Genomic DNA, 24,364 nt, shown 5'->3' on the forward strand with positions numbered 1-24,364 from the left:
CTACGTGGTCTGATGGTAGGTGTGGGGGGGTTTACCATACAAGATGACAAATTGCAGAAATGTTAATTTGATGAGTAGAGTCAGGGCTGGGGTGGAATATCAACTTGATTTTATGCAGGTGATGAAAAGGTACAGTTTACATTAACACCTTTGTGAAAACAACTTCTTTGGTATATCAAGAACTTTTTGATACATGGGGACAAAATAAATGACAAAATATTGCCTGCCTTTTATTGTGTGAGTAATCTTTCTGTGAAATGCAAGAGACACTCGTTTGGATTGATATCTAGCTGCATTTTTATATGAAACAGGACTCCACGGGCTGTAAAACCAGTAAATGTGATGTGTCTGGCAAGAAGTAGGTTTCATGAGGGACGAGTGCTAGGGTGAAGGCAGGAAAACAGAAGTTATGGTGAAAAAGGCTAGGTAGAGCAGTGCATGCTGAAAACTCGTATGTAGTGGTATCAGCTTAGACTTAGCTATAGCAACTTTATGCTTTCTGTCTGAGTTCCCGTGCCTGTAACATTAACATACTTGTTTGCTACTTGGATGGAAAACTGCAGTTTGTCAGTCCTTAAAACCTGTAAATCTTGTTAGAGGTTGTAAATTAGAGTCCAGAAGTGGTAGACACCATTCGATAATTAATGCAACCAGGGAAAAGGAGCAATTATCCCAAACACAGCATATCCCTCTTGGCTGTGCCCATCTAGGAGGGTTCAAGGACGTTACCCTGCTGTGGTTGCAGGAACTTGCTTGCCTTCATGCCCAGTGTCAAGTCAGGATAAGACCTGACTGGAATGTGACCATTCCTTAGCTCACCTGATACCCTTGATCCATGGCAGAGGCCAGAAAGGCACCTGTGGCTGCCTCCAGATGTCCTGCATCCCAGGTCAGGCTGGGGGGCTGCCTCAGAGTAACCCAGTGAGAATGAACTGTCCTGGATAGACTTACTGACTTAGGTGTGCCCCAGAGATTGAAAGCATTGGAGTTTGTGCCTGGGTTTGCTACCTAAATTCAAACTATTCTGTATGCAAGACTCTGAAAACAGCTGTGTATATTCACGTACTTGCTGCCCTTGCTGTATGTACAGGAGATGACATGGCATTTCAGAAAGGTACCTCAGTCTTTAACATAGAGCAAAGTCCCGATGTCTGAAACAGTAAGCAGTGCTGTAGCCTGCACATGTGCTTTTTGGTTTTCAATTAAGGAAGTCAGGAAGTCCTGGATTCATTTTTTTCTTTAAGAACTGATTGATTCTGCACAGCGTTATCTTGCATTTTAGCTTAACTTATGGTGTGTTAATTGAGGCTGGAGGTGTGTGGAGGAAATTTCTTTTTTAATTCAGCTAATCTGATTTTTTGCCTTGTCTAGTCTCTTAGGTATGCAATTCTTTCTTGATTTCTCTACAAATCAATATCTGTCAATCTCTACTTGCCAGACACTCTTGCTACAAAATGCTTGCAGCATGCATACTGTCACAGTCTAACAGAAATATGCTTCCAAAATTCTGAATGTTAAAATGAACTGTGGTCATTTGATCCTGACGGTAGTATTGGCAAATCATGTATTTTTAGCCTTTATGTAGTTTGGAAGCATTTCGTTTTCAGTGTGGTTTTTTGTTTTGTTTTGTTGTGGGTTTTTTTTAAGTTCCATTTCATTAGGGTTTTTGTTAGGTAAGAATCACTGCTTTTATTAAACACAACAAATTTTCATACTTGCAAAGAAGTAGGAAAATATTAATTAAGTGCCTCCCAGTGTCTCAAGTGGCAGCAAAAAGACAATTGTTAAAAATGATCATTTTTTAAAAGCCTGCCTCCCTCATTTCTGATTGCTTTGGGAATAACAAATTCTCCAGGAGAAGGTATTTGGGGAGAAAGGTAGCAGTCTTTTATTTTTGAACAATAAATAAATTTATGACATTTGTCAAACCGACTAAAATAATGGTCTGTATTTTCTTTTATATAGGAATCTTTTGTCTTTGAAAGCAACTGTCTCTTCCAAGTGGATGAATTTGGCTTTTTTCTGAGCTGGAAAAGTGAAGGAAAGGTATAGTACAGTTATGTCAGCAGTATATATTAGATATTCTTGCACTTGGTTTATATTCTGGCTAGTTTTTAAAAATCTAAAATACTGTGTTAATTTATTTACAAAGATAGCCTTAGTCCTATTATTTTAGAACTGACGGAAGTGAAGTATTTAAGAGGGAATTAACTGATATAAAAGGGAAATATACTGTTTAACGTTAATGTAAGTGTTTGCAAATAAGATTAATTGTTTGTTTTGCTGCAGTACCTAATGGAGCCATGTATCAACAGACCTTTGAACTTACACCTTTTTTTTGCCGTTTCAGGAAGGACAGGTATTAGAATGCTCCCTGATCAACAGTGTTCGTTTTGGAGCTGTACCAAAGGTACTCTATAGTTTACACTCTTTATTTAAACAAAGAATATTTAAACTGAAGGTGAAATGCAGGATAAAGTTCATTTGTTTAAAAAATACCAGCAACACAGCTTTTATTTTGCAATCACAGTCTAAAACTGTAAGGTCTAAAGTCAAGTAATTTGGTGTGATTGCAGTGGGAAGGTTCTGTTATCTGGTCTTTCTGATGTAGTACAGTGTTCAGCTTTCAGGATGCAGTGAAAGATGAACAATAGACATTGAGAACATGTATCAGTTTTCACTTATTTTGTAGCAGTGGGTTGTTATGCTTAGTTTAGTCCATTTTCCATTGACATAAAACATAGTTTTGTTTGCATCCCTCTTTATACAGTTAGATGGTCAGAGAGGGCAGCTGGTCACTATCTGCCATTTTGAAGAATATCACTAGTACTAGCTAGGAGTTCTGGATAAACCCAAAATTACGGAAATATTGTCAGTGGTATTCTTCAGAAGGAATATGTAGAATTTGCTGAAATGAGTTGTGGGCCTCCCTCCTCCAGGCCTTGGCCTTTACTTTAGAAGATTTGTGATGAAGCAAGATATCTTTTGACATGTCTGCATTTCCACTTTCATGTGTTAAGTGTTTCTGTGTTGACTGTAGATAACTCTCTTGGGAATTCATAGACTAAAATGTTTCCCTGTTAGAGAAGGGGCATGAGAAGTAGTGGTACAGACAACCCCATGCTTCTTGGGCTGACAAACATACCAATGTGTGTCAGACTTCACCTCTGTCTTTACATAGGTAATTTACTCTTTATGCCCATTAAATATATAGCCCTTGACCTTCAGCAGAGATACCAGCTTGTATGTCATGTCTGGGAAACAGCCAAAAAGTCACACAGATCATAACTCTCAGTAACTATGGGCCTAGCTAGATTGGAATAATTTATGTAGAGGTTAATACTGTTTCTCTATTTCCAGTCTAAATTTTTAATTTAACTTTCTAAAATGTATTTAGAATACTTCATTTATTCCTGAGTTCTCACAATTGTGTTCCTACTTGTTGCTACATATTGTATTTAGGGTTTACACACAATAAATCTAAGTGAAAGCATCATTTAAGATGATTGGCAAAGGCTTAAAGGTGCTAATGTATATGGAGATAGAAACACATCTTTACCATAGTGCATTGCATAACAGAAGTATTGCAAATGTAATGAGTTATTTATTCTGTTCAACAGGATCCCAAAATACTAACTGCACTTGAGGCTGTTGGAAAATCAGAAAATGAGTTGGAAGGACGAATAGTGTGTGTTTGCAGTGGCACAGATCTGGTGAACATCAGCTTCACTTTCATGGTAGCGGAAAACACAGAAATAGCCAAGGTATTTCACAATTAAACAGTGCGTGGGAGTTAAAAAAAAAAAAAGCTTCTCAGCAGTACTCGATTGTTTTTCCTTAGTAAGTCAGCCTGCTTGGCTGACTCAAATACCTCCTTATGTCTGCTGCCACACTTTACAAAAGGGCAGCAGACATCCATTTGAAGCATTGTGTAATGTGTCTGTGTGCCATGGTGAAAGGAAATAGTGACTTTATCAGTCTCTGTGTGCTTGGTGATTTATCAAAAGTAGACACCGAGACCATTAAATATAGAACAGAGCATTCCCTCAGCTGTTCAGTGTCTCTGTGTGGGGCTTGCACAGCAGACCATGTGATGATTATGCAGTGGATCTGTAACACACAGGGATGCTGAAGGGAAGTGCAATTACTTTCATTTTCCTTGTGGGTGGAGCTCAGCCCTCCAAAATTTTGTTTGTTGATAACCTAATAGTATTGTGTGGTTAATATTATTTGAAAAGACAAAAGCAGGAAAGAAAATTGCTACAGTTAAGGGAATTTCAGCGTGCCCAGGTTCTTTGCTGTTTCCTGTTGACATGGAACATTCTTAAGAAAACAATGGTGCTTTTTAACACGTCACCTTTCCTGAGAGCTTAAGATTGCAGTTCACAATGTAAATTCTGTGGCTCCACCAAGGCCTGGTACTCAATCTATCTGCTGTAAACTGTTTGAGAAACTTGATCCCAAGTACTGATAGTATGCTATTAGCTTAGATCCAGAGATTCTACACGTTTTGTTTTTCTGATTGTATGTACTTGCAGTGTATTGTAATCTGTTTTGCCTGTGTGATAAACATGGAATAGTGATCAATTACAAACACCTGCTAAATCCCCTCCTTTAAATCTCCTCTTGAAGAAGTGAGTCTTTGCATGGCATTAAGTAGCCATACATCTACTAACTGCAGTTTAAAATAGGCCTTGATTTAATACATGTCCAAAAGTAAGCCCCCCTTGTGAAATGACAAATGTGAGAGCTTGGAGAAAAAGAGGCAATGATTGTAGCTGAAGCAGCCCATGTAAGTGCAAGGGATTTATCTGTACTGATTTCTGCTATCCACCCCTCCCCTCCCCACCCCCGTTTGCCCTGAGGAAGGTGAGCATTACTTGCTGTAGAACTTTTGTCCCTTCCTCAGATAAACCAAGGTCAGGATTGGTTGGCACCTGGTTGGGATACTTTCAAACAACAGAATTCAGTGACAGACCCAAATACAAAAGCCCAGAACCTTTCTACCCATAAAGAGAGCAAAAAGGTATTCTGCTTCCATAGGTAACAATTTACAATTGGAAAAGAAGTAATTGCTACTCACTGAAGGCTGGGTTATAATGGAACTGAGTAACCATGCCAAAGAGAAGATGAACGCAATTTCCTGACTTCTCCAGGCTACCCATGTAAGGAGTGGTATCAGTGGGAAGTAGATTATGCCAGGCCCCTCTAGGACAGGGTGGCAGAGTGTGGGCGCAGTCCCTCGGGGGTGCCACAACTGTGGCAGGTGGGCATGTGCAGAGCTACTGCCTGCCGTGGGCAGTGATGAGCCCTCCCCTCCAGGCAGGGCTCATTGCAGGCTGTCTGCTGTGATCTGTCATCATCCCTGCACTTGGGCAGCTCCATATTCCTCTGCCTCTTGTGGTGATGTGCTCAGCAGGTCCAGCCAAGTCATCGCTGAGCTCCAAGTATAACTGTTCCAACAACAAGAGTATGTTTATTATTGCTCCACTTGTCTCCAAGCTCCAACTCTGGTATTTACATTCTATCTACTTAAATTTTATTGGTGGTTTCAGCTAGGTAATTGGGTTTTGTTTCCACTCTTAAAACAAAACAACCACAAAATAGGGTGTACTGTCTCTGATTGCAAGCAGCTGTCATGCTCCACTCCTAAAGCAACTCCACTGTGGTAGTAGAGAGTGACTGTAAAAGGTGGAATTTTAAATTTCATGTTTGGAATCCTGATTAAGTCAGGTTATATAAATTACTGTGAGCTAAAATTAAAACATGCGCGTGCGCGCACACACACACACACACACACATATTAGATGTGTGATCCTATGTGTATATTTTTTCTTTTTTACTTCCCAGATGGACATTCTGTAACCTAGTAATCTGATAATCTGCTTTCTTCAATCTAGGATATTTGAAAAGCCAGTATTTGGGAGTGAATTTTCTTAGTGCAGAAGTGGTGTAGCACTGATGTAAGGCCTTAGCTCGTGGTATGTAGGCTGCCTACCCAAAGCTGGTATAAGTCCAATAAAGCTGTTGTAGTTCAGCAGCCCAAAATCTGGACTTGCCTGCTTTGCTCATCCACTTTGGCAATGCATTAAGGAATTTAACTTAAAAGATGAATGTAAATCAAGTCAGCTCTTTTTACATTCTTTAATATTACTGCCTATCAGGGTTAAATTTGTCCTGACAGTTGTTCTTTCCCAAGTCCAGCTGTGCTGTTGGGAAGGACCATCTCTCCACCTGATAGTTTTTGCCCTTCTGCCAGAAACTACTGTTCCAACTGCCCTGCTGGCAGAGGACTTCATGTGAACACTCCTAACTCACTTCACGGAAGGGCTATAGCATTAAGCTCATGTTGCCTGTTTAGTGGCAAGGCTCACAGCAGTGTTTAGGATAACCTGGGTCCAGGAAGTGCTGATGCACACCATTCCTCTGGCAGTAGGTAGGGATGGGAGCAGCCACAGGGGAGATGGGAGACAGGATGAGGAGGAGAGTGGGGTGACCTTTTACACTGCCATAGCTGGATTTGAAATAAGGTATTTTCTACAGCTGTGTTACTGAGACAATGAATCACATCTTGATGGATAACCTGTGAGGCACCAGAATGAATCGCATGTGCCAAAACGTTGTATTACTCATATGCTGACAAACAGCATGAAGGTGAAATGCAAGCTTTATCACACAGCTAGTAATGTTATGGTGTTGAAGAAGACTGCAGTAGAAAGCATTTCGTTTTGACATTATTAAACTCAGTTTTTCAGTTGCAATAGTGTTTTTCATTTCAAAATTTCAATTTGGTTAAAATACATCACTGATGGAGCAATTTGTTGCTGTTTCTACAATATGGCTCTTTTTGACTTACAAAAAAGTTCTGTTTCAGATGACCCTAATTTTTTTACCATGAAACAAGATATTTAATATTTGCACAAATCACATTGCTAGGAGGGCAACTAGGAGGTAGCAGAAGATTCCTGCAGGAATATCCCATAGTCACATTACAGAAAAGTTCTGTTTTCCCATAGGTTTGGTTTGTTTTGGTCATGCAAAGCAAAACTTTTTAAGAAACCTGCAGAACATGCTAGAACTCTAGAAGTCTGCTGCTGTTCTCTCTGTCCCGTTATGTTAATATATGGCTTATGTCTCGTAGTCTACGTGATAAACATTTCTAAACTATGACTTGTCTTAAATATATGACCACTGCTTTCATGTTCAGGTAGCCCTATGCCAAGTATGTAATACCATGTTCTCTACAGAAATCTTCATATCCTACCCAGCTTGCAGTTAAGTGTATGTGATTTCAGTGTGCTTGCTTTTCTGCTTTTTCATGGTTTTTTTCACTATGCCACTGTGGAATTATCAGTAAATTGAAAACTTAATCCCTTCAGTTCTCCATAGCCAGGAGGTCGATTTCACTGTGTAAAGCTCCACTATGTTTGTCTCAGTTTGTATACAAAAGCAGCCAAAGTGAGTTTTCCAGCCACTTTCCGAGTAGAACCCTGTAATGGTGGAAAAGTCATTCTGGCATGGAAAGCTTTGCTGAAGAGTGGTAGCTGTCTGCACACATCAGGCAACTCCCACTACAGAGTGTTTATGTGAGCCTCATAAATAAATAAATAAATAAAATACTTGAACGTTGGGATTCCCTTTTATCTTTGTAACAGAATTTTCACAGCAATATCCTGTAAACTTGTGCTGCAGTTGGTCAGTAGGGGATAGGTTTTATGCTGTCACTAGTCTGGTCTCCTTGCTCTTGCTGTCTTTCGTTAGAGGTAATTTTCATACAACAGAAATCACTTCTGCGACATCTGCGTTAAGGGGGACATCTGCTGGTCACAGCACCGCTGGGTCAGGGCAGAGTACCAGGGAACCCTGCCAGGGCATGTTTGTCTTGGTAAGAGCTGAGAAATGTAGTTCTGTTCTCCGCATATGTCCTGAACCTTCAAGCTACCAAGCCCTTGACTCTGACAGCTGCCCAGTGCTTGGATTAAGTAGCGTGCAACTGTGGAGAGGCTGCACTGAAATAGTGAAGGTAAAATCTCGAGGTCTGGATGATAGTGACCTTATCTGTAAATAAGCCATGGATGAACTTATCCAGAATTTCATGAGCTGTAGGTTACAGTGATTTTTAGCCTTTCACGATCTGTACCCTTTTTAACCCTCCTAAATGAAACAGTGATGGCTAAAAGAGAGCTGAGAGACCAAACTTACCGGTGTGTCCTGCCACTGCTGCATGTGTTTCATTGATGAACCCTAGCTAAAACAAGGTCTCTGAATGCCTCAGAAGCATTTGAGTACTACAGCAAAAGCTAAGAGTACTTCTTCCATCAGTTTTTCTTGTACCTTCTCCTTATAGAGATATTTGACAATGTTGGGTCTTGTTAGAGGAAAAACAACACAATCAGCTTATTCCAGCCTGCAGTGTACTTAGATTTTGGCCTCTTGTGTCAGTCTAATGGTCTGTGTTTAAGGTGTACTAGTCTTTATTATTGTTTCTCTATGATAAGATAGCAGGGCCCAGATACCTTTTTTATATGAATCTGGAATAATTTTTGGTATATGGGGAGCCATTCAGGAGTTATATTGACAGATTTAAAGGCACTGAACCCTATTTTGAAAATCAGAAACTATTTAGCACTAGCATCATTAAGAATCAAATCTATCCTGTATTTCTATCAAAAATACTTTGTAGCTCTAGTTTCTCTAAGACCCAAATGAAGTGTTTCCTATCTACTTCATTTCAGAATGTCATTTTGTTACAGGATATTTATTCTTTGGAGAGGCAGTGATTTGGATATGCTGAGCACAAAATGAGAGAATTGAGAATCTTTATCCCTGTTTACTTACATTGGTTTCCAGGCCTTTCAGCTTCGTCTGTAAAATAAGTACTGTCATAGCATACAAGCAAGGCTGCTGCTGTATTCTTCATAGCATGTAGCTGAGAAAATTCTGAGCTGTTCTTACATCCCTTCCACAAGGTCATCAGACAAGTGTACATTAAATCTGGGAATGGTTTGTTGTCAGGAAAGCATATATTGCCAGCTTGACACTTGTCAGAGTGTTCATGCTCTGGATATTTTGTGAGTATCAATGCACTGGATCACAGTGCCTTAACAGTGATTATGAAGATAGTTGTCATAAAAAAATAATTTGGAGATTATTCTGGCTCAGAAGGACAAAGAGATTGAATGTATTGCATTGATCCTGAATATTTAACTGTGGGTAAGGAATTTTTTTTCATTTTATGACATTTTGCTTCTATATAGTGTGTTCACAGTCCAAAACCATATTTTTTTTTTCCCTCAACCCTCTTATTTGTAGTTAGTTTGGGCCAGCTGGTAATCATGGGGAATATCTGATGAAAAGCTTCAGGAACTATTTTAGCCCCAAACTGAAGTACAGGCGGCCAGATGCTGCACTGTAGTGCAGCTGTGTGGTGTGGAACAGGGGACATCATGCCAAAGTAAAGATGGTGGACATAGGTGGACAGAGACTCTTAGGTCTTAGACCCTTGCTTGATGCCAGCAGAGATGTGATGCTTTTGTGGCTTATCAGTGTTTGGCAGTAGTTCTGTGCTCTGTTCATGTAAGAGAATGCAGTTCCTGGTTTGACATCTCTATCAGGAAAGGGCATTATCATTGAAAAAAGATTAGAGAATCCTCTAAAGTGGGAGTCATCAGGATAACTCCTGCAAAGAAATTATTTGATAGGTGGTTAGTGTATTGAATCTCTCTATATTTGTTTTTCTCCTAGTAGTATTCCTTTTTGGCAGCTGTTCTTGATGTACAGAAGTAACTTCAGAACCAAGTGCTGGGTAACCTTCTAAATGTTAGATTTTGTTATATCTGGTGTAGTTGTAATCCATTGCTTTCAAATCAGAATGTATCTCTGGGTTTTTTTTCCTGTTGAAATGGTGACATTGCCAGTACTGCACCAATGCCATTTCTTAGTGGAAAAAAAATGGGAGTTTTGAAAGACTGAAGTTTAATCACAGCATGCATTTTTCATAATTTAGTTTTGCAAGTTCTTTTGTTTGCAGTGCATATGCCATTATGCTGTGTGGGTCAGTGTTGAAAGGTGAAAGACTGAGGAGCTGTTAAGGGACCACAGGCTAATCCAGGTCATATGAGGATAAATTTTTGAATAGCTATGACAGTGTAAATACAGCAGTAATGTTACATTTCACTGTTTAAAAAAACACCCAACCAACAAACCGAGACAAGCCACACAAAAAAAGTAGATAGTTGATGAGAGCTGAATTTTGACAGTTCTAGGAGGTTGAAATACATGTAAGGCTTGTTCAGGCATTTATCCTGAGTTTATCATAAGCAGTATTGCAATGTCATCTTGAGTGAGGGAACATTTGTAGGAAAAGGTAAGTGTTCCCTGAGTCTGTCAGTGGCTTCCAGGTGTATCGGTTCTAATAAATAACATTATCTCTCCCCATGAACCTTGCTTTCTTAAAGTTCCTAGGCAGTACATCCATACTGTGACTGAGTCATCTTATTCATGCAGCTGGAAAAACAGAAGTAGGAGGGCAGACTGTTACTGGTTTATTCTCAAGCACAAAATAATTAAAAATAAATATATAGAAGAATTAAAGATTTATATTTTTTTAAAAATAGTTAAATATCAGGAGTCCAGAGGATGGCCACAAAGATGATCAGAGCTGGAGCTTCTCCCCTATGAAGACAGGTCGAGAGAGTCGGGGTGTCTCAGCCTGGAGAAGGGTCCGGGGAGACCTTACAGCAGCTTCCAGTACCTGAAGGGACCCTCAGGAAAGCTGGAGAGGGACTTTTGACAAGGGGTATGTAGCAATAGGACAAGGGGTGACAGCTTTAAGCTGAACAAGTGTAGATTTATATTAGATATTAGGAAGAAATTCTTTACTGTGAGAGTGGCGAGGCACTGGCACAGGCTGCCCAGAGAAGCTGTGGCTGCCTGTGGCAGGGGGACTGTAACTAGGTGATCTTTAAGGTCCCTTCCAACCCAAACCATTCTATGATTTGATGATTAATAAATGTCTTAATAAATGGTTACTTTTCCTAAAGCAAAATACATTTGCGGTCCATTTTTAAGACTGCCTGATTAACAATTTCTTGTTTTAAAAAGTTTGTGACATGCTTGTAATGAGTCATGAGTACAAGGGTCTGCTGAAGTGTGTTTGTCTGCTGAATTGACACCTTAGACCTTGCTTTAGCCCAAAGGGATTTTCTACCTGAAGTTTACAACATGCCATTTTCCAAAGACATTAATATTCCTCCTATATAAATGATGATTTTTTTAAATCTGTTTTGCAGATGTACAACACTCATTCATGAAAAGAAAAATATACTCATCTCCATCTATTTATAAGTGTCAAATTCTGGATCCTGCATAAGTCAGTTCAAGCTACACACACAAATCTGGCCAGAAGCAAGAAGCTTCTTTATTCATACGGTTAATGTTAAGCAGCGGACCAAATGCTGTCTCAGTTCCACCAGTGTATCTGTTAAGTAATCCTAGCATTACAATGGCGTATTTGAGATTGAACTTGGCTTGTAGTGCTGTCATTTTTTTCTCTTCCTATAGCTTTATCCTGCCAGGATTCTTGCTGAAATCAGTGAGTGTTCATGTTAGGGCCTAATCCTTAAGCTTCTTCTATATGTTACTGCAAAGTCTAGGTGCAAACTATAATAGAAAAATAGATCCATAAAAAGGAATTACTTAAGTTCTGTAATGGTGCTTTTGGCTGAAAATCTTCCCAATGATTACTGGAATGTTTTGCTTTTTAAGGATGAAAGCAAGAAGGACTTGAATATGTAACGGGGTGTTAGATGAGGTCGGTGTCACAGAACAGTTGTGCCTCCCTGTGGTTTGCTCAACCTTATTATTTTGTTTCATTCCTTTTAAAAAACTGGACCAGTTAAAGATGTCAGCACATTGTATAATGTTGCTTAGTAATAGCTAATATTGCCAGCTGCAGCTGAAAGGGAGGCATATGTTTATACAGACTATAAATAGAAGGCTTACTAAATCAACCAATGGACCACTTGCCTTTGCTGGCAATAAACTTTTAATATCACCGCTGATGCTACAGGTAGTACTTGGAAGAATGGAAAACAATCACTTTGTTTAGTGGAGGATGAAATAGTAATGGGAAAAATGTGGCTGGACTTTTCTGTGGTCTTACAGGCTGTGAAGTCGGCAGGTTTTTTCCTCAACTCAGGTTATTAATGTTATCCACAGCTGCAAGGAAGAAGAGCCTTCCCCCAAGACAAACTTTTCTATTTTTCCCTCCTTAGTTTTTCCTAATTTGGTATTTCTGTATTTTCATGTTTTTCAGCGATGGGTAGAAGGGCTTGGATCCATCATACATAACTTTAGAGCTAACAATGTCAGTCCAATGACATGTCTCAAGAAACAGTAAGTTACTTTTTCCTCCTTTTTTCCTTTATTTTACTGTCCTATTTTCCGTCTTGGAATTAAAAAAAAATTGTTTTTCATAGTTCAACATTTGCAATCATGAAACAGTGTAATAAAGAAAATGGTGTTAAATTAGTTTAGAGTTATTCTTTCCTTTTGACCAGAAGAGGACTCAGGTTTGTATCTGGCACCTGCCCAGGAGAAATTACACGAGAATTTATAACTCTTCATTTGCTTTATTGATATTGTATGTTTTAATTATCATCTGGTTTGTTCTTTCGTTGTTGCATATGCAGACAAAACCCCATGAGTATGTCTTGTCTGCACAGTTGCGTTAATTGATACACTGATTCTTTTGGGCTGCTTTTTGCTTTTACAGTTAAAGTGCTCTGTCTAAAAGGTTCCAGAAAAATGTTTTTATTACAGAACATTTCTTTGTACTCATTTCACAGACATGGCAATAATCTTAAGCTAAATAGAAGTGTCTAGATCCCAATTTTAATAAATAGTATTTTAAAAATATTTCATTCTTAATTTCAGCTGGATGAAGCTGGCCTTTCTAACAAACACAAATGGGAAAATTCCAGTTCGGAGGTAAGCACAATTGGGAGTTCCAATTTTTATCAGGTACTGGTTGTATAATATTAATAAAATTATGTGGATTAATAATAAAATGTAATATAAATTTTATTACCAATACATACATAAAAAATAAGTACAGAACTAGACATAGCTGAGTTCCTTACTTCCTTGGTAAACTAGGCAGGACTTCTTATCAGCCTAGTAAGTTTTTCCTTAGTCCATTGTAATGAAGATAGGAGTGCTTGTAATTGTTTTCAAACTCACTTAGAGCTAAAAGCATCAGTTTTCTCAGCTTAAAACTCCTCAAACTCTGGGATGGGTTTTTCAGTTGTAAAACTTTATAAAATACTTACCAAAAGAACCATAAGAGCTTGCAGGCCAGCTAAGTAGAGGACAAAAAGGTACATTTTAAAATGTAGTTCTTTGTAAAAGAGACAGATATAGCTCTGCCAAAAATACTTCTGCTTTTATAGGAATCCCCAGAATAATATTTGGCTTTTTCCACACAGTAAATGAATCATTGTGTGTGTTGTTGTCAGTAACAGAAAAGCTAGAATGGTGCAGTTTTTTCTGCACAGCTGTTAACTATTACAGGTTAACTGATTTTCAGTCCTGTCTGGCTAGGCAGTAAATCTCCCCCGCTCCTGCTCTAGAAATTAATTTTTGGTAATACATTGAGCCTCTTTCCTTTTTATGCAGTATTTGAAAACCACACTTTTGGGGCATGCTGTTTTTTCATAAATAGTATCTCATAGAAGGGAGCAAGAAGAAGGACTTTGTAAGATAAGCCTCACAGAACAATTTTTTTTTCCGATGGTGAAAGGGAGGATTTTGCATCTATAGAATCTGCAAAAAGACGAAGGGCCTGCCATGCTGCCTCCCAGGTTTCTTTAGTTTCATGACTCGAGTGACACCTCAACAGTGTTAAGGCTGTTTCAGTGTATTAATCTTTCAGCTTTCACATGGCCAAGCCCCTGCTTATTTCTCAAACTTGAACTAAACTGCCATAAGGCACCTTCTGTGCCCAAATCCAAAGGGTAATGATGAGGGCACAATACTACAGGGGCAAATTAATTTTCAAGACTCTAGAGCTTTATGCCTGTGCTTGAACATAGAGCTTTATTCCTCAGTATGAATTTATAGCGTGCTAGCTTGTCTGAAACTGCTTCTGCCTTGAAGTATTTTATCTCGCATTTAGTGAGGCATAAATTCTGTCCGTTGTGCTACAGCACACTCATTTGCGTATGCAGATAAGCCTGCATATTGCTGAAGAGAGTCCATTCCACTGCTTCCAGTGTATTAAATCTTCAAATTCAGATTTGCGCTATTTCCAGGTTGACATAAATTGGTCTCTAGCAGCTAAATTTATTGCAAAAGTGGTTTGCTTACTAAATTGTAAGGGATCTAATCTTCCATGCTGTGCTGAATCTTCTTTACATCTGGATGCTCAAAGGAATGCTGTGTTGGTGTGGGTGAAATGTAGCAACTTTTTGGGGGTCATTCGGGAAGCTGAAAGGATGTATCACGTGGTAGGAGAGATGTCAGTGACAGGCTGGAGGAAAGTTGTAGAGGAGGAAGGTGAATGAAGGGGGGGGGGGAAATCAGTCTGCTCTGTAGATCTGCATTGGAAAAGAGGGTGAATCAGAGCCCTGAAGGAGGATGGCAAGATCATGAGATCAGCCTGACCTAGCAACAGCTACTTACCATGAAGTGGGAAATGGCCTTCAGGTGTCTCAGCACTGGGCAGCCTGGGATGTGGGGGACTTCATTGCTTTCCTCCTCCTCCCATGAACCCATAGCGTAGAGAAGGACTGTGGAGAGACAAAAGAGGAAACAAGGTAGATGCGTAAGGAGAAGGCTATGTGGGTGAGGAAGGCAAGCCAGAAACCACTGGCCAATATGGGCAGAACGGCTGTGCTATGCAAGGTACAGCAAGTTTCACATTGTTTGCCCAAGCCTCCTCCCAGTAACTCTTAGCACTGGTTTAAACCACTGTTGCTTCCCCGTCAGCTGACCTCCAGATTGCTGTGGTCAGCCTTTCCCATATACCTGGTTTTCAAACACAGTGTTACCTAGTCAGCCCTACTTTGTCAAACCTCCACTTCCTCCTGCTGCTCAGGACTCCTGTAGCAATAGCTGTAGCTCTGGGGATGCAGATTGGAAGGTAATTCTCTCAGAATACCCAGCAGATCTGTTAAGTTGCAGGAATGTGTATCACAAGATCACCTGTATTTCATTCTTACACAAAAGTGCAGTAAAACACTGAGGAAAAAAACATCTCACCTGGGAAATCAGAGCTCCTTGCATTTCTTTTTAGATTTAAGACAGGTTTTTACAGCTAGCACATGGCCATAGAGAATGATGAGCCTTGAGAAGGTGAAACTTCTTATGCTGTCAGTGGTAAATGGCATAAATAGTCCTGACTCCTTGCTTAGTACAGTTGGGGGTTGCACAGTCATGAAGATTCTTCTCAACTGCTTTTGGATTTTAATGTACTCTAGGGCATATATCTATTACTATTAACCTACTATGTTTGGGAGAGAAGAAATTCTGGCAGTAGTGTGAAAACCGTAGGAGAGCAACCAGTTTTACCTTTGGGCTTTCATAAATTTTAGCAGTCTGCGTCTAGAAGTACATCTACAGACCTTACAAGGACAGGGCATTTGGTGAGATATCTTTTATTTTCAGATTTTAACACTTCTGTAAATGATGAATGAAAACGTCAGTGTTTGTTTAAAAACAAACAACCCCCCCAAAAAAAACCAACACAAAAAAACCCTACTTGATTTCTGCAGCTTTCTGTTGGCACAAAATGGATTTTCTACATATGCATTGCACCTGTTCAGCTAGAGCCTGCTTAGAAATTAGCTTTGCTCAATCTTTGTTATATGCTTATCCCTTGTATAACTAAATTTCAAAGGATTTAAGTTGATTTGGCTTCTAACCATGAAAATATATAAAAAAAGAAAAAGCTGAACTATGAAAAATGAGGCTTAAATCTGTTTTACAGTAGTTTAATTTGAAATTTCACTTTTTTATTAAATATATTTTGTATTGATTACTGCAGAGTGTCTGGAAGAAATCTTTTTTGATACTTAGATGATGGTTGGAAATCATGGTTTTAGGTTATTTCTTGTGCAGTTTAGGCAGTGGTACTTCCAGTTCTAGTGAAACAGATAAATTTAGTGGAGTCATGATAAAAGATTGATTTGAACAGTTTGTGTTGGCTTGATTTTTGAAGTAATGGTTGGAAAGTGGTGAAGGTCTGAAGTAACCAAGTAATTTAATCCCTCAATAAGTACAATAGATTCATACCCTTCAGTCCCAGATTTGGGAAATATTTTAAATATTTATGAGGAAGTACATTCACATGTCACCATAAAAAGCCCCAAACCACTGTAGAGCATAAGGTGTAAACACCTGTAGGTGTTTGTCAGCCAGTAACTTGCCTGCATCTGAAGTAGCCAATTTTCTTCCAAGGCGTGCAAGGTGAATGTAAATCTGCTAGAATTAAGTCTCTTCTGATAAAGGGAAAAGTCACTTTATTTACAGTGTCCTTAGCAAAATGAAAGTGTTATGCAGTATTTCTACAATCTTTTTTGATTCATGCTATCTTTTCTAGACTGCTGCTCTCATTACAAATTACTGCTATGTTTGCCGTCATCTTTGGTGAAATAAAAAATAGTTTGGCATCAAAAATGAGTTCCCTGCAGTGACAGAGTCTTGGCTCACAGTTTCTGATTAATTACTTATGCCAGTATTACACATTTTATATGACACTTATTATTGGGGACCCGTTCATTAGAATTGATGTGGAATTTTTTTACAGAGCTGGAGATAGGTTGTAAATAGTAGAGCTAACATATTCTGTGTTCTAGAATTAGTAGAAAAATAGATGTCTGAAATTTTTTTAAGAAACAAGTGCCTAAAGTTAAACTCAGTCTGTATTTTAGTGAAAACATCTCAGTACTTACCAGCTTTGGAAAATCAAATAATTTATTTAGGTGCCTAAATAGGGATATAGAAATCTAACTGTTGAAAGAACCCAGTAAAAAAAAAAGGGAGGGGGGGGGAGGAGGTGAAGCCAAGATTTGTTAAAATTTTATCATTTAGATATTTCACTTCCTGATCTTAATTTTACTAGTATGAAAATATTTACATAGATGGTTTAGAGTGTTTTGGAGAGAAAACCAGCTGTGAATTGCTATGGCAACAAATAACAGCAACAGTTTGTTTCACATCTTTGACCATGTGAAATTATTTAGTATGCATGAGATTAACAAAAAGTCTCAGCAAATGGTTGTCTCACTTGATGGTAAAGAGCAACATATTCTTACTGGGCAACTATAGAGTCTTTCCCGATGTCCAGCTTTTGTTAGCATTAGTAATAGGTACTGGATGCAGACTGCAATTTTTCTCTCCAGATTGAGACACCCAAATCAAGAGGGGTTGTGGGACACGTTATTTTAGTTTAAGCAGAAAGGAGGAGAGTTGTTAAGTTTGGATCCATTTCTCCAGAGTTAGAAATCATCCAAACTCCTCTCAAATGGAAATGGAAATAGACCAAATGCTTTCATGTTAATCACACCAAATAGATAAGCTATAATTGGATTTATTTAATTTCAAGTAAAACCAGTTTGTCAGTCATATGCATGGTGAAAATCACCCCTGTTTTGTGGAAGAAAGAGGATGTTAATCAGTTTGGTGGAAATATTTTGGTTGCAACTGAGACCTACCTAAACAAGTGCTGCATAGCATGTCTATCTATCTAGAACAGGGATATTTATAATGGCTTGAATGAGGGAGCATTCAAGGTGGAGAATGAACACTGCAGCTGGTGATGGGGCAGGGAATGAGATTTAGCATGCATCTGGGGGGGCTCCTGCTAGCAGCGACTGCTTGAAAAGGAAAGAAGGAAGCTGCCATTGGGAATGGTTCATGCCTGCCTTATGGGTGACCTAGGAGACAGGTTAACGCTTGGAAGGGAAGGGACGTCCCCACCACCAGGAATGGCTGGAGACACAAGTCTCCTCACTTGTAGAATCTGCTGCTTTTTAAATACAGTCATTTATCTATGCAGAGAGTTTAAAAGAGCCAACAGAATAATGCTTTGCATGGCTCTGTATTCCAGTATATTGGGGAAAAAAAACCCTCTTTTTGTTCTTTTTGCAGTTCATTATTTTGATGTATTTATTTGATGTATAATACATAGCTTGCAGGCAGAGCAGTGCTGCTCTGTGAAGCTTAGAGCACTTTTTCAACTGCAGTTACTTGGAGGCTGCTTACATTCATCAGTTGAAGCCAGAGGAAAATGTTGGCAGTAAAAGCAAGAGAGAGAACCGATTGTTTAAAAAGTGACTAACATTTCTTTTTTTTTTTTTTTCTCCACTTTTTTTGTTTTAGCATTACCAGAACCTTTGCATCAGGTAAAACAGAAAAAGTGATCTTTCAGGCACTTAAGGAATTAGGTCTTCCCAGTGGAAAGGTATTTAGTGGTTTTGAACAACTTCTATGTATACTAATGAATTGATGAATCATTCACATTTGTAGCTGTGATCTAAGTCATTTGCATCACATAAAAACATGCCTATTGTTCATGAATAACTTATTAATCACTGAAGGTTGTTTACTAAAACCAAAATGTAATTAAATCTGTATGACAGTGGTCCTGAAACTTCTTAAATGAGTCTTCCCTTCTTCTCTGTATTAGGCTACATTTTGTTCATATATAGGAAGTACATGAACACAGAACATGCACGTAACACTTTTTTTTGTTGCATGCTGTCCTCTCAGTTGCCGTTTTTTGACTCCTCCTGGTCTTTGCTCCCTTCCATTGGAGAACCACTGTCGCATTCACAGTGGGAGCCACTGCCAGCAGCCCCGGAGAGGTGACAGCCGGTTACAGTTGCAGCTACTTTTTTCAGCTTTACTCCCTGTGCAGTCTCCCTTCTCGATTTTGGAGGCTCCAGGCCTTGGTGCTTGGCCCTTGGTGAGGGGTAGCCCTGCAGGCTCAGCAGCTTGCTTTCTCCAGCCAGGGAGAGGGGGCTGTAGAAAGGTACAAATTCTCAGCTGGAGCAGTACCTGGCACCTGAGATGAAATTTTTCTTCAGTGTTGCACTTCCCATTTTGTTCAGAGGAGGACCTGATACTGAATGTGTTAGCCCTGTGTTCCCTCCCTCACGGAAGTTCTACATGCCCCTGTATGAAAACTGCTTTGCTTTTTAAAACCATTGCACCAAGACTGGGACTTTTTCTCAATGTTCCTTGGCTTCAATATAAGTATCCTGAAATTTGTACAGGATTTTGGACTTTTGTGGTTTCTTTTAAGCTTCAGAACTAAAATAAAGACTCTTTTCCAGTTCTGTAGAATGAATGTTACTCTAGGGTCAGAATATAAGCATGTTGAACAGATCTATGATAAAGATGAATAAGAACTTTTTTTCAGAAAATACAAAAGAAACTAGATAAACGTATACTAGGTAAAGAGCTAAAACAGTTCTTCGTTGTTTTTTCTGATGCTCTTGGGAAGAAAGCACGTAAGCTCTCCTTTGCTGGATAAATGTACCTTTGCATTTTGTTGCAGAATGATGAAATTGAGCCTGCAGCATTTACTTACGAGAAATTTTATGAGCTCACCCAAAAGATATGTCCCCGAACTGACATAGAGGACCTCTTTAAGAAGATGTAAGTTCGAATGTAATATAATCTTGCTTTAAACTCATTTTGCTTTATTTTTAGTCCATATCTAATAGTTTCAGAAAATTGTAAAGATTATCTAACCTTGATTCCTAGTAGATTCAAGTCTATGTTTTTCCCCTTCCTTTCCTATCAGATTGTTAATGTAAAAGTTCATTCTGTATTTTAAAGCAACTTTTACATGGGTTAGAGGAAGCACCTGGAACTTTTTATTTGCATTGGCTTTACTAACTACTGTAATTTTAACTTGCTCCTTTAGGTGATTAACATAGTATGGGAACTAATGAAATAAGAAAATTGAAATTTTAAAAGATTCTTCGCTCAATTTATTCTCAGCTGGAGGACTTACATGTTGTTTTATGAAGTAAAGTTTGTTAAATTGTAGGAAGTATGGGAGATATACTGTGCTAAGCATAGACAGTTAGTATGCTTTCTGTGACTGTTCATTTTGAGATTATAGAGCTACTTCAGGTAGAAAAGTAGGTGGTTTTAAAAGTATCAACAATGTCAACATGTAAATCATACCTACTGTAGCATCGTATATGAAAACTTACATTCTCTAATAAATTTCTTTTCAGCAATGGAGACAAAACTGATTATTTAACGGTAGACCAATTAGTGAGCTTTCTAAATGAAGTAAGCTTTTTCATACATTAACTACCATACAAGTCTGTCTGCAGTGGCTTGCTTCTTCCAATCTTTCCATTGCATGAATCATGCCATTATTTGCTATGCTATTGATCTGCTGATCTTTCCATTATGGTAACATCCAGGTGCAAAAATCAGCTCCAACCTTGTATGTTGTGCTTTCTACATGTTGGCTTTGCAGATTGCATCTGTTGATTACTTGCTGTTGTGTTATGTTGTGTGTTATGTGTGTTTTATACATTTTTATACTGTTACATTCAGTGCAGTTTCAACTAAAATACACCCAGTATTTTATTATAAGCAATTAGTTTACCTGTAGGCCACAGCTAAACAACACCTGCTAATCTGTTTGAATAATAGAAAAAATGAAGTCGGATTTTATAAACAGTAGTTTGATTCTTTTCAACAGTATTATTTCAATCTATTACAAATATAAGAGCTAAGAGGGTATTTTAGGAGTTTGTATATGATTTTTTAAATCCTATGTGTGTAGAATAAGAGGAAATATTGCTGTATACAGTTGTTGGCAAGAGTCTTTAGTGTTTCTTAAAAACATCATGACTGTGCGAAGTAGTTCAATAAACAGTGCAGGGTTGGGTTTTTTTCTATTCCTAAAGCACAGTAAGGTATAGAAGACTGACTCATTTGGAATTGCAACAATAAATGCACTATGTAGATTTGACAATAACTTGGGAAAAAATGGAAATATAACATGGATAGCTGCTTTATCACTCTGCGTGATCTTTTAGGGACCAGGTGCATTACCAAAAATCTCTCCATCTAAAATTATCTTACTACTTATAAATCCATTTTACGTATTGTTATATTTATTTATCTGATACTGCTGTATGAAGATTCAAGCAGTAAGTTCCCTATATATCAAATTTAGAATACAATTTTCTTTTTTCAGTAGGGAATGTATGCCTTGCTTTTCACCAAACCTGAATTACATGTAGAAAGATTAATCAAAAAGAAAAGATAGTAAGAAGATTAATAGCTTCAGGACTAATGGTTACATACTTGGGCCCTTAGTTTGTATCCACATAGCACTCTCTATTAGCAAATTGGAGTACATGCTTAATCTTACTACCGTGAAATGTTCTTTTTTCACAGCTATTTACAAAGTTCAATGTCTAAATGCTTGCAGAACTGGAGTCATAGCTAAAGCATGTAATTTTTGCTTCTGCATTGAAGAGAGAAAGGATAATGGGATTTAAATTATAAACTATCCCCTTAAAATACCTCAGCCCCCTAATTCACCTGTAGTGATAGATACACTTCATTGTTTGAAGCACCCAGCCCTGTCCCCACCTTGAACCATATTAGCTTCTGAATATTTTTCTTAGTGTCAATCCTCAGTTTTCAGTAGATTACTATTATCGTTATTTGAAAATTGGTCTCTATTGTTTTAGCCGTTCTTTTTTACACAATCGGTGTTAGGGACAGTATTGGAGAAAGATGCATCTTGTTGACTACATTGCTACTGACAACACATTTTGTGATTCAAAAGCTTGTAGTTGGCCCTTCAGTTGGTGGCCAGTGCTGGGAAAAATTAGTCAAGTGGTTTTATAGAGTAGGCATTAATTCTGATGACTGAAACTAATGCCTTTGGTTGTTTGCTGGAGGTCTTTTGGTCTCCAAATAGTTTAAAGTTTTGGTAATGATTTGAAGGACGCTAAATGACCCAGAATTTCCCTCCTGAAGTGATCATTTCTGTCCCTTTGACAGCTTGCCAACACTGCAATTAGCAGTGGTGGTTAATGCTGGAAAATTTCAAAGGATTATTATCATTATATAGGAGAGGGGAGTTACTTGGCAAAGCAGTTATTCATGAGAGTCTTTAACTTGAATTATTTTGAATTCAGTAACTTCCTAAGCATGCTGCAGAAGCTCTAAGTATTATGGGTTTGTAAGGGAGCATGAGGATATGTTACTGGGTATGAGGGGAGGGTGAGCCACTTTCCTGGAGTTTTTCCAATTTCACTTTTAAATGCTGCTGGCTGACAGCTGATTTAACTGTGCATCAGTATTAAAGCTTCTGGGAAGTTTTTAGAAATGTAATTATTTTCAGGCACCAAGTATTTTGTCTAGGTCTTCTTCTTTTTAACATCCATTTTGAAAAAAAAAATGTAGAAAAGGAACCAAAATCATTACTGTTAAGACTTGCTCCTGCCATTCATTTGCTGTAATAAATTAATAAGCCAAGTAACTCAAAATGGAAATACAGTAGTCTGACCAGGATTCATCCTTTCTTCTGGGAAGGAGGTATGAGGAGATCCTTTTCCATCCCCCTCTCTCGCACTTCCCCTCCTCTTTCCCACTTCCTTGCTTTCCCTCCTTCCCTTGTTCTTTGGTTTTCATCTCCATGAAAGGACACCCTTCTTACTACTGCACAGAACAATTTCAAGAGGCGCATTTGGCCCTGGCACATTAAGAACTGCTGTGCATCTCTGTATCCACTCAAAGAGGAGACTAGAGGCCAGGCTGGGAAGGCTAAATGATCTTTCTCTCTTTGCAGAACCATACAGGCATTCGTTCTCCCCATGCTTTTAGATGGGTCACCCTCGTATGGTTAAGAATGTCTATTACAGCATAAGGGCATCCTGTATAAGTAACTAGAACAACCAAATGCAATTATGGTGGACATACACAATTAGTCCTGGGGCCTGTTGTCTTTATAGGTGAAACTTCATGCTTTTTAGTTTCATCAGCTTTGGTGTTACAACTTTCCTGTGCCAACAAGCTCAGTAGTGCAGAATGTTGCCTCATGAGACACCAGTAAGCAATCTTCCTTTTTTTTTTTTTTTTTAAGGAAAACTTCATCAGTTGTCAGTTTTACTTTATTTTTTTAAACTAAGTAAAAATGAAGACACGCTTTTGTTCAAATGGAAAAATGAGTGATAGTCACTCGTACAAGATTAATACTTCAAGAGTAATGTTTTACTCTTAGCTCCTTCTGATAAGTCTGGGACTGTTCTAAAGAGGAGACTTTTTGCTTTATCCCATTTATTTTCTTCTGTTTGCTTATGACTAACTGTAGAAGAAAGAGAGTGGGGAAGAGCACTTTTCTTGAGTTAAAAGCTTCCCTACTATTTCTTACAATTTTTTGAAGTGGTGTATTGTCACTAATGGTATAAAGCTTGTCATTTGTCACGGTAGACTGTAGTGTTGCATGCCAGTGTTGTGTTGTGCACTGCTTAGCAAGTTATGTCCTGCATCCATCTGCTCTCATATCATATTTCATCTGAGTTTTACTTAGATATCCAGATAGCTGATCTGTAGTGAATGAAACTGCTGTATTTTAGATGCTGCAGACTGTCAGTAGCATTACTTGAAAGATCCCTCCTTAAATGCATGATTAAATGGCATTGGTTGTAATTTCTTGGAATTAATTAAGCACATATACCAATGTATTGATTGTAAGAGAAGAGACCAAGTACTTGTTTTTGATTGGATATTGGGTTTTTTTCATGAAAAAAATGTTGAAAAGTTTACACATAAGGAATTACAGCAAATGCTGATAGTGCTGTGCCAAGCCATATCAACACCATCCTGTCCACTCCAAATTATTGATCGCCAATATGGGGGTGGCGTGTTACATTTCTGGATTCTGCTTAAACTAAAGCTTGAAAACTGCACCTACTGGGGTAAAAGTGTTTTCAGTCACATTTATTTCTTTGTTTTATTGCATCTGCTTACATGCCACTACTCCGTTCAATTCTGTTTTTAATTTTCTTTTAATGGAGAATCAGGCACACAGTGTGCAGCTCTAATCCAGCATGGAGGAAAAAAAAAAAAGTTACATAGCACACTATTAAGTGAAAACTTAAAAACTTTGAGTTTTAGTAGTGTATTAGAAATCACTGCTAAATTGTATCTAAATATTAGATATATTATGAAATCCTCATATTGTAAATTACTGTGAATTGAAGAGATGATACTGTGAAGCTCTTTTAAGTTGTACATATTTCTTCTAAGAACCTGCACTGTTTTTTGAATAGTTAATAATGCAATGTTTCCATGATTCATCAATAATCATCAG

The 24,364-nt window shown here is 38.3% G+C and overlaps 1 protein-coding gene across 4 annotated transcripts in view; it reads left to right on the top strand.

Moving 5' to 3' along the window:
• PLCB4 (phospholipase C beta 4) overlaps positions 1-24,364 on the top strand; it is a 234,272-nt gene that overhangs the window by 142,557 nt on the left and 67,351 nt on the right. For all 4 annotated transcript variants that reach the window (XM_080407727.1, XM_080407726.1, XM_080407725.1 and 1 more), the window contains 8 exons: positions 1,966-2,046; positions 2,351-2,410; positions 3,621-3,764; positions 12,317-12,396; positions 12,937-12,990; positions 18,382-18,463; positions 19,562-19,662; positions 20,253-20,310. In XM_080407727.1, coding sequence (XP_080263853.1) covers positions 1,966-2,046; positions 2,351-2,410; positions 3,621-3,764; positions 12,317-12,396; positions 12,937-12,990; positions 18,382-18,463; positions 19,562-19,662; positions 20,253-20,310 — 660 coding nt within the window. The remainder of the gene's footprint in view (positions 1-1,965; positions 2,047-2,350; positions 2,411-3,620; positions 3,765-12,316; positions 12,397-12,936; positions 12,991-18,381; positions 18,464-19,561; positions 19,663-20,252; positions 20,311-24,364) is intronic.

This window comes from Falco punctatus (genome assembly GCF_963210335.1).
Source record: "Falco punctatus genome assembly, chromosome: 12".
NCBI classification, from domain to species: domain Eukaryota; kingdom Metazoa; phylum Chordata; class Aves; order Falconiformes; family Falconidae; genus Falco; species Falco punctatus.